Source organism: Protomyctophum parallelum, assembly GCF_964188405.1.
Source record: "Protomyctophum parallelum genome assembly, chromosome: 3".
In the NCBI taxonomy this organism is placed as follows: domain Eukaryota; kingdom Metazoa; phylum Chordata; class Actinopteri; order Myctophiformes; family Myctophidae; genus Protomyctophum; species Protomyctophum parallelum.
Window position 1 is genome coordinate 42017420 of NC_139698.1, and position 17624 is coordinate 42035043.

The 17624-nt window shown below is 44.0% G+C and overlaps 1 protein-coding gene across 2 annotated transcripts in view; it reads left to right on the forward strand.

Annotated features, from left to right (window-relative positions):
- Positions 1–17624, forward strand: part of bbs9 (Bardet-Biedl syndrome 9) — a 207743-nt gene that overhangs the window by 123238 nt on the left and 66881 nt on the right. For both annotated transcript variants that reach the window (XM_083760769.1, XM_083760770.1), the window contains one exon: positions 36–137. In XM_083760769.1, coding sequence (XP_083616895.1) covers positions 36–137 — 102 coding nt within the window. The remainder of the gene's footprint in view (positions 1–35; positions 138–17624) is intronic.

Here is a 17624-nt window from a genome sequence, read left to right on the forward strand (position 1 = left end):
TGCTGTAGCTAACGCCTGCATGTTTTGACCCTCAGGCGGCGTGGAACCAATCGCAGAGGTGACTGGAGATGTGGAGGAACCGCAGGAAGCAGCCAAGTTCCTCAAGAAGAAACCGACCTCCAAGAAAGTAAAGAAAGGTAGGACCACCATCCCTCCATGCCTTGTCTTCTCTTCTCTCGTCTCTCTCTTCTCTCCTTCTTTTTGTTGTGTTTAATCCTTCTATTTTGTCTTTCGTATGTACAGTAGTATGTATCACTTTGATGGATGCTCATGGCGTTCATATAGGACCAGTGTGCAATGGATCTCGGTCACCCCTCAAAACACAAGTTGTAGTGCAGGAGATCAGTTGTTTGTGTGCGTGTTGATTGTTTTGTATCGGGCATGGCTTCCTTGCCATAATATGGCAAGGAAGGAAGTCATATCGTGAATGTGGACTTGTATAATATTATTATACAAGTCCAAATTCACGATATGACTCTCTCTGGTTGGGGGGAATTAATTAATATACATACTGTACTGTATGTCTCTCTCCCTCCCTCCCTCTCTCTCTCTCTCTCTCTTTCTTCATCCTTCCCTCTCTCACTCGGCCTCCATCTGGTTCTACTCTCTATAGTCAGTGTTTTTTTAATCCTATGAGTTAAAGCTATACGCTGCAGAATTCCGATGCTGTCGATACAGGAGACCATGGTTGTTTTACTTCCCTGTCTTTCACTCTTCTGTTCTTGTTTATTATTTATTTAGCTCTGTTTCTTTCTTTCATGTCTGTCTGTCTGTCTGTCTGTCTGTCTGTCTGTCTGTCTGTCTGTCTGTCTGTCTGTCTGTCTGTCTGTCTGTCTGTCTGTCTGTCTGTCTGTCTGTCTGTCTGTCTGTCTGTCTGTCTGTCTGTCTGTCTGTCCTCTCTCCTCTCCCCTCTCTCCTCTCTCCTCTCTCTCACGCGCGCGCTTGTGTTTATTTTTCCTCATTTGATTTCCAAACCTAATTTGTCTTAATCCATTTCATCAGAAATACAAGGGGGCTTTGAGTGAGCGGGTCTCTCTCACACACACACACACACACACACACACACACACACACACACACACACACACACACACACACACACACACACACACACACACACACAAACACCATTCCCCACTCATAAAGAGGCTTCTGGTTTGCATTGGGGTCAAAACCATGTTTTATGACAGTTTGTCTTTCCTAAACCGAGTCGGATGGATTTGCTTTGATGGGCTGTGCCATTGTTAGTGGTGTGTGTGTGTGTGTGTGTGTGTGTGTGTGTGTGTGTGTGTGTGTGTGTGTGTGTGTGTGTGTGTGTGTGTGTGTGTGTGTGTGTGTGTGTGTGTGTGTGTGTGTGTGTGTGTGCGGTTAATCCACCCAGGCGTCACAGCTAATGAGCAGAGGAGGTGTGGGAGACGCAGACGGGTCGACGTGCGGGGATCATTATACACACACACACATACACACACACACACACACACACACAACATAAATACAGTACATACACTGTACTTACACACACACACATGCCAGCCCACACATCATTGAGCACGGTCCTTTGAGAGCGCGGTGCATTCAGATCAAACAGGGCTGCGTACAGTGAGCCATGTGGTCCCATAAGGAACAGCAGACTAATTAAAGTGAACACTGCTTCATTACCGAGGGAAAGTGTCAGGGAGACAAACAAACAAACACTGGCTGTTTTATTTTTTTCCCTCTCTTGTCAGGCCTAATGACACACATTTGCACTTGCACGCCCAGACACAGCGGCGCACATACAGTAGTGCATTGCATTCACAAACACACACAGACATAAGACTAGTATAGTGGTACTCATTACTAGCCCCATATGTTCCCTCTCCCTACGCTCATTCTGTAGCTCCGAGATGAGGTCACACACTGGGCCCCTCCCACCGCGTTTCAGAAACGGCGCAAATTTCCGCTATGTAAGTTTCTTACCCTGACGCCACGATTAATCCACACGTGAAGGGGACGTGAAGGGTTTACACAAATTCAACCATAACAACGCCCAAGAAAATCCAACTAGAGATTTGAACTGAGCCCTTACGTCCCGTCTTTTGTCAGTCGCTTCCATGTTTATCAAGGAAGTTGAAAAGCTTTAGCGCCTCCCCGGCGCCTCCCCTGGTCGAAATTTCCAACTGAATTCTGTTCACTCGACATGCACGCGCACACGCACACTTCCTTGATAAACATGGATGCGACTGACAAAAGACGGGACGTAAAGGCTCGGTTCAAATCTCTAGTTGGATTTTCTTGGGCGTTGTTATGGTTGAATTAGTGTAAACCCTTCACGTCCCCTTCACGTTTGGATTAATCGTGGCGTCAGGGTAAGAAACTTACATAGCGGAAACTTGCGCCGTTTCTGAAACGCGGTGGGAGGGGCCCAGTGTGTGACCTCATCTCAGAGCTACAGAATGAGCGTAGGGAGAGGGAACATATGGGGCTAACTCATTACCAGACATTAGACTAGTATAGTGGTACTCATTACCAGACATTAGACTAGTATAGTGGTACTCATTACCAGACATTAGACTAGTATAGTGGTACTCATTACCTGTGGGCCTGCAGTTCACCCACGGGTGCCAGAAGCTGTTCAGATGGAGGCAAATATATAACGGCCTCAGGTGAACGAAAATAATATATTACTGAAATCAATTAAATTTGATGTAATCTCAGAAGTTTGATTCACCAAACCTCATTAGATCCTGTATACATGCTATATATCCTGTAGTTACGCATGTGATTTCTCAGTTTATGAAAGTGTGGTAGTTTAGACGAAAGGTTAACGATGGCACAAAGGCTTGTTGTGTGCGAGATAAGTTGCTGTCAATTCCATTTGTAATTTTGTACACTCAGAGTTAAATTAACATTGAGGGTTTCAGAGATAGAAATGCCATTAAATGGGGGTCCGAGAACTTCATCTTCTCTTATGGGGGTCCCTGTCATATATTTTCAAATGGGGGTCCGCGGGATTATTAGTGTCAATTTGGGGGTCCTTGGCATGAAAAGGTTTGGGAAGCACTGGTTTACAGTACAGTATGTAAGCCATCCGGGTTGATGTTGAGGTCTTCATGAAGACATGCAGTGTGTTGATCCGTGCAGTATGCTGGCCTGCGTCTGTGTTCCATCAGGGTTATTCTGCTTACCTTTATGTGAGTGGATGTGTGACACCACAGCTCATGATTCACCCATCTCCACTGGAGATATCTCCAATGTTTTGTTGGCTGAACACTGTGTGTGTGTGTGTGTGTGTGTGTGTGTGTGTGTGTGTGTGTGTGTGTGTGTGTGTGTGTGTGTGTGTGTGTGTGTGTGTGTGTGTGTGTGTGTGTGTGTGTGTGTGTGTGTGTGTGTGTGTGCACAGTATGTGTGCGTGTGTGTACAGTATGTGTGCGTGTGTGTGTGTGACTGTGACTGAGAGAGTGTTATCCTTCCGTGCATGTCTGTGTCTGTCTCTACCCTGAACCTGTCTGGCTCTGGGGCCTTGAAAACTCACTTTAAGCTTTGAGGTTGTTTCATTAATATATACCGCACAATATGTGCACGCGACACACACGCATGTGTCCGCCACAAACACACGCGCACACATATGCAGGCACGCACGCACGCACGCACACACACGCACACGCACACACACACACACACACACACACACACACACACACACACACACCCACACTCTTCTCAGGGTTCATTATAACTAACAACAGAGAAAAAAATCAAGAAAGCAAAAGGGGAAATTATCCCTAATTAGTTTTATTTGTCATGGAAACATACAATGCTGTGGTCCTTGAAACACAGGGCGGGGGGGGAGTGGAAAAGGAACAGAGAAGGAGAGGTGGTACTGTGTCCATACATGTCCCCTAGCCACCACACCTCCTCATCACAGAGAGAGAGAGATAGAGAGAGTACAAACTAAAAGCATGAAATTGGACTATTACAAAATTGTACAGACAAACCAATGTACGCACACACACACGCACGCACACACACCCACTCTTCAGGTTCTGAGTGTAAACTGTAAATTGTACATTTTGACACTTGCAAAGTTAGACTAACACTCAGGTACCTTGTTTCAGACTTAGAAGTAATTAGGCCCCATGCCAGAACCCACAGCCGCACGCATGCACGCACGCACGCACACACCCACACACACACACACACACACACACACACCTTGTCAGGTTTTATGGTGGCCGGAAAACCACACATCGTATAGACTTTAAAGGCATCAAACAGTGTCTCTGATACAAGCAGACAGAGAGAGAAGAGTGAAAGAGGAAGAGAGAACTCATCCACTCACCTGCACCCCCCTCCCCCTCCTCTCCTCTCCTCTCTCCTCCTCTCCTTTCCTCTCCTCTGACGGCCGGCTTGAAAAGGGCGGGATGAAAGAGAGATGAAAGGGAGAGTGTCTTCCTTCTCTTCTTTTCTGGCACTGCGTTTTGTTGTTGTCCCTCCTCTCCACGGCCCACCTGAGATCACAGAGACGCCACCCTGAACACACACTCACACGCACACACACACACACACACACACACGCACACGCACACACACCTCCATATGCATACACAGACGTACTCTAGGTATGCAGCACATCATTTCTTGCTTGTGCACACACCTCTGCTTCAAATGTTTTGATAGTTATTATACAAACTACTATAGTTTGTATACACATGTATGTGTGGAATGTGGATCCGGTGATAATCTATCGTTTTGCTTTATATTGTGATCTCACGTATACTCACAATTACGAATAATTACAATTACTAGTCTCAATTGATTAGATTGAGATCTTCGAGCTGTAGTTGTTGCATCTTTTATGAAAGGTTATCGTATTTGTCTGCATGAGCTTATAGTCTTACCCAGTTCGGTGTCCGTGCAACTTATGAAAGGTGGCATCCATATAGGATTCGTATGTGCAAATCCATTTCAGCAATTTATAAATATACATCGAGTACAGATGGAGTACAGACTTGTGCTGAAAATTGCAGATCTACAAGCTCACAACACATTGCAGACAGACATGCTGTGAACACGTCTTGATACTCTGTTATAGGACTCTGTTATAAGCCCCAATCCCCTGCCGGCGGGGGCAGCGGCTGTCCACCTCATGAACAGCTCTCAGCGGGTAAATGGGGCTGGTCAAGGTCTCAGGTTCCTCCTGGACCCCCCTGGGGTTTATGACATTAGCCACCAATCACTAGCCTCGTAAAGTATATATTTATATAGATTATCACCTGTGCATTTGGCAATTGTCTAACATTTTGGGGAGGGAGTTGAATGAGAACAGGCCAGGTGCTACTGGCAGGCCTCACCCTTGTTCTGTAATCCATCGAAGGTCAGTATGTTCCATGTGTTTTGATCCCTTTGTGCCCGCATACACTACAGTGTCTCCTCTGCAGTGGGTTCTATACCACACCATCTTTATCCTCATACACTACAGTGTCTCCTCTGCAGTGGGTTCTATTCTATTTTCTATACCACACCATCTTTATCCTCATACACTACAGTGTCTCCTCTGCAGTGGGTTCTATTCTATTTTCTATACCACACCATCTGTACCCGCATACACTACAGTGTCTCCTCTGCAGTGGGTTCTATACCACACCATCTCGTGTCCCTTGTCCCGTTTAAAAAAACATTTAAAAATCAACTACTCTACTCTACTCTACTCTACATCTCTACTAGGTATTTCGCTGTGTCACAAATATACTGAACTGACCATGACCCTACCCTAATGTATTGTAGTAACCAGTGAACTGTTACACACCTTATACTGTGTGTGTGTGTGTGTGTGTGTGTGTGTGTGTGTGTGTGTGTGTGTGTGTGTGTGTGTGTGACCAGTATGTGTGCGTGTACACGCTTCTATATGCACTTAGCATAATGCATGAAACCTTTCCGCAGGATTGATTTAATTCAAATGTTTCCAGTCTGTCCCTCAGTCTGTTCCACGCGTCGGCTCCCTTATTTCCATATGAAGCAACAGGAGCAGATGTTGACGTTTGAACACTTTTCCACTGGCGGACAGGTACTGTCAGAAAGGACTACATTGAACCAGGAGACGGCCACATGGTCCGCCGCACAACAGTGTGCAAATGCCATTAGCATGTGTCCCGTCCTCACTCTGTAACGTATTACACATGTACACTCACATGTTGTTCCGCCGGGTGCCGAGTGGATTGATCGTGATGCCAAAAGGGACTCACACGAAAAATGATTATTCCAACACACATGACTTTGGAGTACTTATTTATTTATTTTTCATTTCTTATATGATATTATGACTTCCTTGGTCTCCATTCTGCCACGTACAGTAGACCACTTGGACGGTATTGTGATGGATGGACTGGCATGTACAGTAGTCAACTTGGACGGTATTGTGTTGGATGGACTGGCATGTACAGTAGTCAACTTGGACGGTATTGTGATGCATGGACTGGCATGTACAGTAGTCAACTTGGACGGTATTGTGTTGGATGGACTGGCATGTAGGTAGATAGTATCACACACTGAAGTCAGTCCATCCCTGGGCTGTCAACAACATTATTTAAGAGCTTAGTTCAGACCAAAGATTTGCGACGAGACAAAATCACTTTAAGCGTCATTTAGACTTCATCATACGATGCTGTCGTTAAGCATTAGAGCATTGCAGAGAAACATTGCAACAGTCTGAATTAGCCGTCAGGCGGAAGGATATAGTTGCAAGCCATGAATAAAATGTCCGATGAGTTGTGTTGAGAGGCCTGACTTTGAGGCCGGGGGAGTGATGGGGGTGAACAAACATAGTTGTAACACATGATGCGGAAGTGTTTTCTTTACTCCCTATATACACCAGGATGATGTCTGTCAGATTAAAACTCTAAATACACCAGGATGAGGTCTCTGTCAGATTAAAACTCTAAATTCACCAGGATGATGTCTCTGTCAGATTAAAACTCTAAATACACCAGGATGAGGTCTCTGTCAGATTAAAGCTCTAATGACTAGAGCCTATATACACCAGGATGAGGTCTCTGTCAGATTAAAGCTCTAAATACACCAGGATGAGGTCTCTGTCAGATTAAAGCTCTAAATACACCAGGATGAGGTCTCTGTCAGATTAAAGCTCTAAATACACCAGGATGAGGTCTCTGTCAGATTAAAGCTCTAAATACACCAGGATGAGGTCTCTGTCAGATTAAAGCTCTAATGACTAGAGCCTATATACACCAGGATGAGGTCTCTGTCAGATTAAAACTCTAAATACAGCAGGATGATGTCTCTGTCAGATTAAAGCTCTAATGACTAGAGCAGAGGCAGCTAGGGATCGTCTTTCTGTCAGTCTGTCAAAGACGAGGCCTGGGATTCTCATAGAGCTGTATGCCTATATAGGTTACATACACGCACACACGCATGTGAGCGCACGCACGCACACACACACAACGCACGCACACACACAGCAGGCAGGTTTCCTCATCCTCAACAGTGTTCTCTCAGGTCGTGGCCAGAGCTTCTGACCCATAGATCTCTTGTGTGTGTGTATGTGTGTGTGTGTGTGTGTGTGTGTGTGTGTGTGTGTGTGTGTGTGTGTGTGTGTGTGTGTGTGTGTGTGTGCTGGATGCTCAAACAAGGGTCCATTTTCTGTCTGTTGTTATTAATGGGGCTGAACAGGGAATACAGTCAGAGACCTTCAGGGAAAGAGGCCCCTATCTTTCTGTCTCTCCACATCTCTGCACTTAAACATGCATAAAACATAAAAAGAAATATATACACGTACACATACAAGTAGACAGACAGACATACACACACACACACACACACACACACACACACACACACCCTCACACACACACACACTCACACACACACACACACACACACACTTTCACTCACTCTAACTCGCATGCATGCATTGCCCAGGCTTGGTTTTCAGATGAGGAGACTCATATTTTACTTTCCATCTGCAAACGCACTTACTGTCAACGACTGCATGTGTGTCCATGTATGCTTATGAAGGATCTGGAGGTGTGTGTCGCTGCGTGTTTATGTGTTAACACTGTTTACTGTGTGTGAAGTGAGAAATGTGACCCCCGGAGGTTGTTGGGAGAAGAGAAGAGTTAAGATGGTGTGGGGGTGTGTGTGTGTGTGTGTGTGTGTCTGTGAGCGTGTGAGCGTGTGAGCGTCCGTGTGTGCTTGCATGCGTGCATGTGTGTGTGTGTGTGTGTGTGTGTGTATGTGTGTGCGCTCGCATGAATCTGGGACAGTACACTGGTTTCTTTCTTAAACTCATTCTGTTTCTGTCCTGCCTGCAAATGCACATACAGGCTGTTCCTAACAGTCTAGTCTCAGGATGACCCACGGCGTCCATAAACACAGCTCTTGGGCTGTGACTGTTTGCTTGATTAACATCACCTGTGTTTTAATATCTGGCCATTTTTGCCTGGCAAGATGGATATGTGTGATGACGCCATGGAATTCAATTAATTCTTAAGAGCGCAGTGTTGCTGTGCCACAATTGCACGCCGTTTCTTCTGCCCTATAAGCAAAAACTTGGATTTTATTTAACCTCTTAACCACTATTCTTAGTAAAACTGACCTGAGTTGCAACTGAACTTGAACCATTCCATCCACACACCACATACCTTTGCCAAAAATAGCAGAACAAGCTCACAAAACAAGGTCTGCTATTATTGGCTGATGTTTCTCTCAGAATAGGGATGCTGGGGTTTGAGTGGTTACAGTAAATGCACCGTGCTGTGATCCTACATTATATACTGATACTTTATGCTCTTGTTACTCCCTCAGCGTTTGTTTCAGCTTCTGGTATACCAGAATAAGTGTGCTAGTGAGGGTCCTGGTCATAATCTGATAACGACACAATTTTAAGTTTATTGGTCATTACATTTCAGGTGGTAGGGTTGCATCTGTATGCCGAAAATTAAATAGAGCTGTGTTTGAGACAAAAATGAATTTGAAACCCAATCAATTCCATGATCAACTCATTCGGTGTATCATTTGGTGTGTTGCAAAACCACTTTCTACAGTTGTTCTGGTTAGATGTGTATTATGAGCATTGTTTTAGATAAGTAAATGACTGTTGATGACTAGTTGAGGTACATTATTATTATTATATATATATTATTATTATTACTTGCGCAAGCAGAGCGTGCAAGTACTAGTTTCGCCCGGGACTCGTATGCACCGTCCCAGCCGTCGCGCCAATTTTGATGCGTATGCACCGTCCCAGCAAATTGTGCCTGATACGGCAGTGGTGCCAGATTACATACATGTATACATAGGAGCATTACCTTTAATCCTCCCAACACTAAAACATATCGTCATTACGTCACCATCGGAAACCAATTACACTCTGGCATTGGGTCCTTTAATCCACATCATTATTACGTCATCATTGAGAGCTAGTTATACAGATGTATGTAATCTGGCACCACTGCCGTATCAGGCACAATTTGCTGGGACGGTGCATACGCATGAAAATTGGCGGGACGGCTGGGACGGTGCGTACGGCGCAAAGTAACCACAGTATACCGCTAATCAACTTACAAATTGAAATTACACATAGTATATGTATAACTAGCTCTCAATGATGACGTAAAAAAGATGTGGATTAAAGGACCCAATGCCAGAGTGTAATTGGTTTTCGATGGTGACGTAATGACGATATGTTTTAGTGTTGGGAGGATTAAAGGTAATGCTCCTATGTATACATGTATGTATGTAATCTGGCACCACTGCCGTATCAGGCACAAGTAGTCATTACTGAGATTTGACAGTTTGTAGCGGTCGAAAGTACTTGCACGCTCTGCTTGCGCACTAGTAGGCCATTTATGGCCTACTAGTGTACAACAAGCAAGTATGCACTCGACAGAGTGCAGTTCTAGTTATTATTATTATTATAATCATTATTATATTAGCGAACACCTGCCAGCCAATCACAAACAAGTGACCATTGTATAATACTGTGACATAAACTACAGCTGCTGTTTTTTGTATTACTGTTATGGTGGTACTGATACTGCACATAATACCTGTGCATTCAATGTCAAATCACTGACAAATGAATGTCTCCCATTCCTTGTCCACAGAAGCAGTTCCTGGGTGTCTCCAACATTACATTACATTACAAACATTGTCATTACATCTTGACAAATGTTCTGGCTTTTGGTTCTTTCACTGGATGAGATGTATTCTCGATCACAAACTCAGACAAAACTGTGCCAACATCATTGGAATGAAGTCAAATGAGTTTGAAAAGGGATGTTTCTGTTCAGTCTGGTCAAGTTATTTCTTGTTGAGGAGCCAGTTTCTAGGGCCGTTGCCTCGTCGTGGGCGATAGAGTTGATATTCGCTGTGGTTTGTTCGGTCAACGTGCAGTTGTTTCCAACAGCCCCCCCCCTTAAGTCTTGGCATCTGAAAGTTTCCATCTCCAGTCTGTGCCTGGATAACATGGGGTAAGAACCGTACAAGTAAAACACGGGGGTATTCTCTTCTCCCATTTCCTTTTAACAACTGTGACCTGAAATACTGAGTGGTTTTGATTTCGCTGCCCATATAGCTTGCCAGCAACATTTTTAGGTAGCAACATGTGTGCTTAACTCCAAAGCAAACTCTCTCTAACAACATACCCGCCACATAGCTATCATTGCCATCCCCTGAGGTATGTGTTGGCTCTGGTTGCATTGTACGTCTTTCTGATGAGATGCATTGCGGTGTAATGTGCATGTAATATCCCACTAATGTCTCAGCGGTATCTGATGGGTTATTTTTAGCCGGGGCTCATACTAATGATGATTAACACCAGTGATAAGGGCAATGTTCCATAAATGCTGTGCCTGGTTGCCCAGATAAGAAGACTGTAGGGACTATGGTTGAACGTCATTGCAATTGTGAGAGAATATTGGGGGATTTCTAAAGGTCCCAAGTTTAGCTCAGGCCTTTATATATGATGTGGAACACTGTTGAGTTGATGGATGAATTGTGTTAAAGTAATTTTTGTTATTATAATTTTTAGAAGACTTTTATGGACACTGTGAGTTGAAGCAACTTGGAGTGTTATTTTTAGACCTGTTCTGCTTTATGTCTTCAGTCGTCTCATCATAGCACAAATTAAAGTTGACTTTACTAGAGGTTCAGCCATCATCACACCACCGCTGATCCCAAGAAGAATCAGAATCAGCTGCAGTATACTGTAGGTGTTTTCCCTGTATGGGTCCTTGTGTGCAGGGGGCTTTGTCAGAGTACCAGTTGTCCTGTCTGTCTGTGTCCCTTTTGTGCCTATATAGAGACGTCTGTTTCTGTCTGTGTACATGTGATGTGTCCATCTCTGTATCTGTTTCTGTCTGTGTACATGTGATGTGTCCATCTCTGTATCTGTTTCTGTCTGTGTACATACATGTGATGTGTCCATCTCTGTATCTGTTTCTGTCTGTGTACATGTCATGTGTCCATCTCTGTATCTGTTTCTGTCTGTGTACATGTCATGTGTCCATCTCTGTATCTGTTTCTGTCTGTGTACATGTGATGTGTCCATCTCTGTATCTGTTTCTGTCTGTGTACCCGTGTCCATCTCTGTATCTGTCAGTCCTTGTCCCTTGTATGCTCATATGGAGATCCCTGATGTCACACAGTAAAATATAGGTCCATTGTATCCAATTTTACCTAGAGTCAACACTGAGGATTTTACTGTCCATATAACTCCCAGCAATTCGCACTGGAGAAATAAAAAACTATCTTTTGCTGATAAATATTTGCTGTATGTGGTAACCTAACCAAGATGATAAGCATCCATCACTGTGTGCTCCCATTCTGTACCGAAGAGCTAATTAGCTAGTACAGTAACTACAACAATGGAAATGGATCTGGACAAATCACAGCAAAAGTGATTGTGATGCCTTGCATTCAACATGGAACAGGAACCTTCATGCTGTCAGTAAACTAATCACAATCCAGACGACTCATCTTCTAAACATCAATAAATCAAACGGAACCCCACAATGTTCACTTTAACTTACTGAATCAATCAGATTTTAGTGATAAATGCTTTAGAGATATGCAGAGTACAAAAAACACCAGGATATTCATGGATCAAAAACACCACACAAGGCAAAGTAAGTTAGTTAGTTAGTTATTATTATTATGGTTTAATGTGAGTTGTGTTGATATTGTCTGCTTAGTATGCAAGAAGCATTTCATGTTAAACAGCACTAAACGTGACACAAATTGTGTATTTGATGCTTTGAGAGAGAGAGAGAGAGAGAGAGAGAGAGAGGAAGACCAGGCATAATCTGTTCTGTCTTTGATAACCATCAACAGACCGGGACAGTCTTTGGGAATCATAGGGTAGATGTGTGGTGGTGCATGTGCACATATCAGTGTGTTTCCCTTCAAGCCATGTAGCATGTGGAAAGGAGACAGCATCTGTGTGGTAATGTCCGCTCACGCTCTTGTTGTCTGGGCCAAGCTTCCAGACCAAATAAACGGGCTTCCTCTGGGGATGGTTAGGATGTAGGGTCTTCCAGAGGTAGAAACCTATACCGGACTTCAAACACCTTGCTGCTTAACTCATTAAGACGACACCAACTAAAGCAGGGCAGCTATCAACCAATCTAATGCACTGAGTCAGCAGTTTGACTGAAATATTTTATCATCAGAGCTAGTGGTCAGAAAATTAACTAGAAATGCAGAATCACGCACACGTCCCAAACTGTATGAAGCTCATAGCTAGAACACGGACTCTCAAACCAGATGAGTCCAAACCCATGGGTCTTGGAGGGGGTTTCCCAGCAAAATAGCCTACATGTATATCTTCAGGCTGTGCCGTGTTGTGAGCTTGTAGAAATGGTATTTTCTAACCCTAACCGTATTTTGGGGTGAAAATGTCATACAGGAACCACTGCACTAGAAGACAACAGATTAAGAGAACACTCAGTGACTGATTTTTAAGGTATCAGTCAGATTTATGTGGTGTTGTTTTCAGTTTGTATCCAGCTTCTCTGTGGCGTTCTGCTTGCATCCAATAACAAACCACACCACAATGACCCGTACTGTACTGTACTGTACTGTACTGTACTGTACTGTACTGTACTGTACTGTACTGTACTGTACTGTACTGTACTGTACTGTACTGTACTGTACTGTATAAGCCTGACCCTGCAATCAGAATCCTAGGTCCTATAGCTCAAGTCATATTTCAATTTTGATGTAAATCCAATCAAAGACTCTGTCAGAGATATATCGCAAACAAATGCACAATTACATTAAAGGGTAAGACCGCTTTTTTAGAGGTTTGGGTTGTTTTCTTACCTTATTATGGGCAAACTAGTCCATTCCATGAGTTATTTCGCTCCGTTGTGTTGTTTATTAGAAATGTAAGAAATTAAAACAGTCGCTCATTGACTTCCATTGTAACGGGGAAACAGCTCTCAAAGTCACTCTTTTAGCACATAAACAATGCAACAAAAGCTGATTCTGACAGTCAGAAAATCAGGAAAACTCATGCGGTTTTATTTTGAATACATTTTTAAATTTTTGTCTTGTTTTGACTAATTTGTGTAGAAAGGAGATCCGGTAGGTATGTCTACGCCGACTGAATCACTGCTGTTCGTGTTGAGTAAAAAATGATCTGATTGGACCAAAACTGTACACCCACTTCTGAAGCGCATTATTGGAATGCCGTTGAGCCACGACGGGGATGTAAACAAATTGATTTGATGTCGTCTGCTTGTCACTAAAACATACACAGAGGGAGACACTTTAGAAGAAGTGTCTGTGTCTGGGACTGCTCGTATGCGAGGCTGCAGCTGGGTGCATCTCAAACAGCGTGGAGACGTGTTTACAAACCTAGCAAGATGTCCCCACGAGAGTTGGGGACGCCGTAGTAGTACTGCTTCAGTATATCTCAGACTAAAATTTTATTTATTTCTTAAATTGCTAATAAACAACACAACGGACGAAATAACTCATGGAATGGACTAGTTTGCCCATAAGTGGTCTTACCCTTAAAGGTGTAATAGACTACTGTGCATCTAATGTGTACATGTTGCTAGTGGCTTTGTCATATTATATTGATTATAATATAACAGTAGCTAGACAGTTAGAAAAATGCATTTAAATGCCATGGTAATTATTCGGCTTTGTGATAAAAGATTTTGGCGTAAGCTAAGCATATTATGTGGTGAGGATAATGCAATCAAACCCTATGGTACTTAATGCATCCTAATGTATTTTCCGGGAATCGAACCCTGGTCTCCTGTGTGGAAAGCCAACATTTTAACCACTAGCCTAAAGGGGGATTTCCCCTGCCTGGGCTGGTGGAGATATTAGGCTTTTGTTCATCAGGCAGAGGTTCTGAACCATGACATATTCTAGCTAGTGGTTCCACTCATCTAGATAGAAAACATAACTGAGCCTGAGAGGCACTTTATTTTTACATACCAGTCTCAGACAACCACAGATTGGACTGATCACTTTCACCTGTCGGTGAAATGCATGCATTGCATCAGGTTGATTCACTGTTGGCTTGTTTCACATTCAGACATTAAAGTCAGTTGGATGTTCAAAAAGATCAACGACCATGGATTGATTGTGTGTATGAAAGTGTTGCTACTGTACATTTTGGGAATGGTGTTAAAGAAAGATATATGTAAGTGACACACACACACACACACTTTCTCTCACTGTCACATGCCTCTATATTCACACATCTATCACAACTGGATGCATCGATTCTCTCTTTCTTTCTCTCTCTCCTCTCTCCCTCTCGGACGCACGCACACACACTCACACACACACACGCACACACACACGCACACACACACACACACACACACACACACACACACACACACGCACACACACACACACACACACAATTGCACACACACAGCAGGGTTCCATGTGCTCAGAGTATCCTTTTCCTAACCAAAACAATCCTGCTCCCAGCCATGCAAACTCATTCAGTTCGTACGTACGTACGTACAGACAGACAGACAGATCCTGGGTCTGCTGTATTTGTGGGGCGACCATTGGGGAGTTTTGCTCTGTAATAAAAGCTGCTGCTCGTATTTGACAGTCACCCCCTTTCCTCTTCCTCCTTCTTCTCCTCCTCCTCCTCCCTTACCCAAACCAACCCCCACCCCCCACCCCTCCCCCTTTTTAACAAGAGACCTTTAATTTTGCGAGAAGGAAGCAATGAATTGTAAAGTATACTTTTCCAGAGGCGGCCCGTTAAGTGCAGATCCAGTGTACGCCCCGTGCTCGCTCAATGCTCTGCCTGCTTGCTCTGCAGTCCAATGGCAAACACATGTGGAGTGCATCCACCCCCCCTTCACTTGTTTTTCTATCACTGTTTCCCAAACCGTGGATCGGGACCCATTTGTGGGTCACGGACCAATTTTTATGGGTCACGACTAGTCGAGAAAGAAATCCCTTTTTCTTTTCCTTCATGTATTTTTATAATTGTATACATTTAAGGCAAACAAACAAATCTAAGAAATCCCATGAATACATTTAAATAAATAATGAAGAAGTAGTGAAAATAGCCGATCTACAAGCTTGAGATCTGCTATGTTCACTAGTTTGGGTCCCGGGCAAACGTCTAATCTCTCTTTTGGGTCTCGACCTGAAAGGTTTGGGAAGCCCTCACTCTAGTGAGTCTGTACTACAGCAGTGGTTCCCAAAGTGGGGTCCGGGGACCCCCAGGGGTCCTTGAGGGAGTTCCAGAGGGTCCCCAGCTAAATGATAGTTTGTAACGAAATGGGTCTGTACAAATGGAATTTGTACACTCTCAGAGGTAACAGTTCTACTGCGAAGCACGCGTTCCCCGCTATTTAATCCAATATTCTACCCTTCAGAGATTGTTGTATTACCTTTAGAGCATACGCTGAAGTATTTGCAGCTTTCAACCACGAAAAATGGTCTGTTGGTTTGTTATGATCAGAAGCACCAGCGGCCATGACAATGCGAAACGAAACCACAGTGCACAGCATGTTGTAGTCTAAACAAACGGCCCGTCCACTTGCATTGGGCTCAATTTCCCAGAAGCCGTATAGCAGCCCAGAGGATGACTTCATTTCCGGTTTCGTCATCATAACGCAACGGCCTCGTCACCACCAGGTCCGGGACAAATCCGTTGTTTCTTTTTAATTAAAGAAATAGCGGGTTGTGTTACGAGCGGTGGAACCTTGGATTAAACAATTTAAAGCCCTGAAAGTGTTAAATTAACATTGATTTTACAATTATAAATTGGGGGTCCCAGAGATAGAAATGTGATTAAATGGGGGTCCGTATAGCCTAATGCCTATCAAACTAGGGGGTCCATGAAATTAAATGTGTTGAGAATCACTGCTATAGAGCCGTAAGAATCTTCTCTAATGGGGCCCCCATAGCATATCTTTTCAAATGGGGGGTCCGTGGGCTAATTACTGTCAATTTGGGGGTCCTTGACATGACAAAGTTTGGGAACCACTGTACTACAGTGTTTCTCTGTCTCTGTCTGTTCACGTCGCGTCCTCTGTGTACATTTGGCTTTTTTAATGTTCCCCACTGTCCTCTCTCACACCTCTCCTCCTAAAACCATGATGGTGCTTTCTATGGATGGCGTTTGTTCCCTCTGTCTTTTCCTCCCTCCCTCTTTCCCCTTGTGTTTTTATTTTTGCTCCATCTCTCCTCTCTTGGTTCTCTCCGTTGAAGTTCCGTCCGTCACATTTATGTCCTCTGTCCTTTCTTCTGTACTCACCTCTAGCTGTATTACACAAGCTGTGTGTATGCGCGGGTGTGTGTGTGTGTGTGTGTGTGTGTGTGTGTGTGTGTGTGACGTGCACGCGTGCATGTGTTTGGGAGGGTACTTTTTGCAGATGAGACGTGTCAATTTGCTCGGGGGTCCATAGGAACAGGTCAAGGTTCAGGGTGGGGGGCAATCGTCAGCTGTCACTAGTCATAAACCACCACACCAGTGTGTGTGTGTGTGTGTGTGTGTGTGTGTGTGTGTGTGTGTGTGTGTGTGTGTGTGTGTGTGTGTGTGTGTGTGTGTGTGTGTGTGTGTGTGTGTGTGTGTGTGTGTGTGTGTGTTGTGTGTGTGTGTGAGAGAAGACGTAGATACAGAAACTTGGAAAGAAACGGCAGGGTCACTAATCCGAGTAGAGTTCTGACTGTTCCCTCATTCCCTTGAAGGACATATACTGTAGCAGCCTACAGTCTGAGATTCACAAAAAGGTGGTTTAACACAAGAACCTAACTGAGAATATGAGCATGTGATTATTAAGATATCCCAGATCGTCTCAGTCGGGTGGAAAGCTCATCTGTCCAAAACTGGACAGATGAGCCATAATTTGTTATAATTTGTAATTTGTTATGGCTCAAGAAGTTGCAGATCGACGAGCTCGAATTATCTGCTGGATATCTGCGAGGAGACATTACTGGGAAGGCATGATTAAGCCAGTGGTTACCAAAGTGGGGTCCGGGGACCTTGAGAGAGTTCCAGAGAAAATCCTCTTATCGGGGTCGCTGGCATATATTTTCAAATGGGGGTCTATAAGAAATGTCGATTTGGGGGCCCTTGACATGAAAACGTTAGTGAACCACTGCTTTGAGCCACTGCAGGGGGTCCG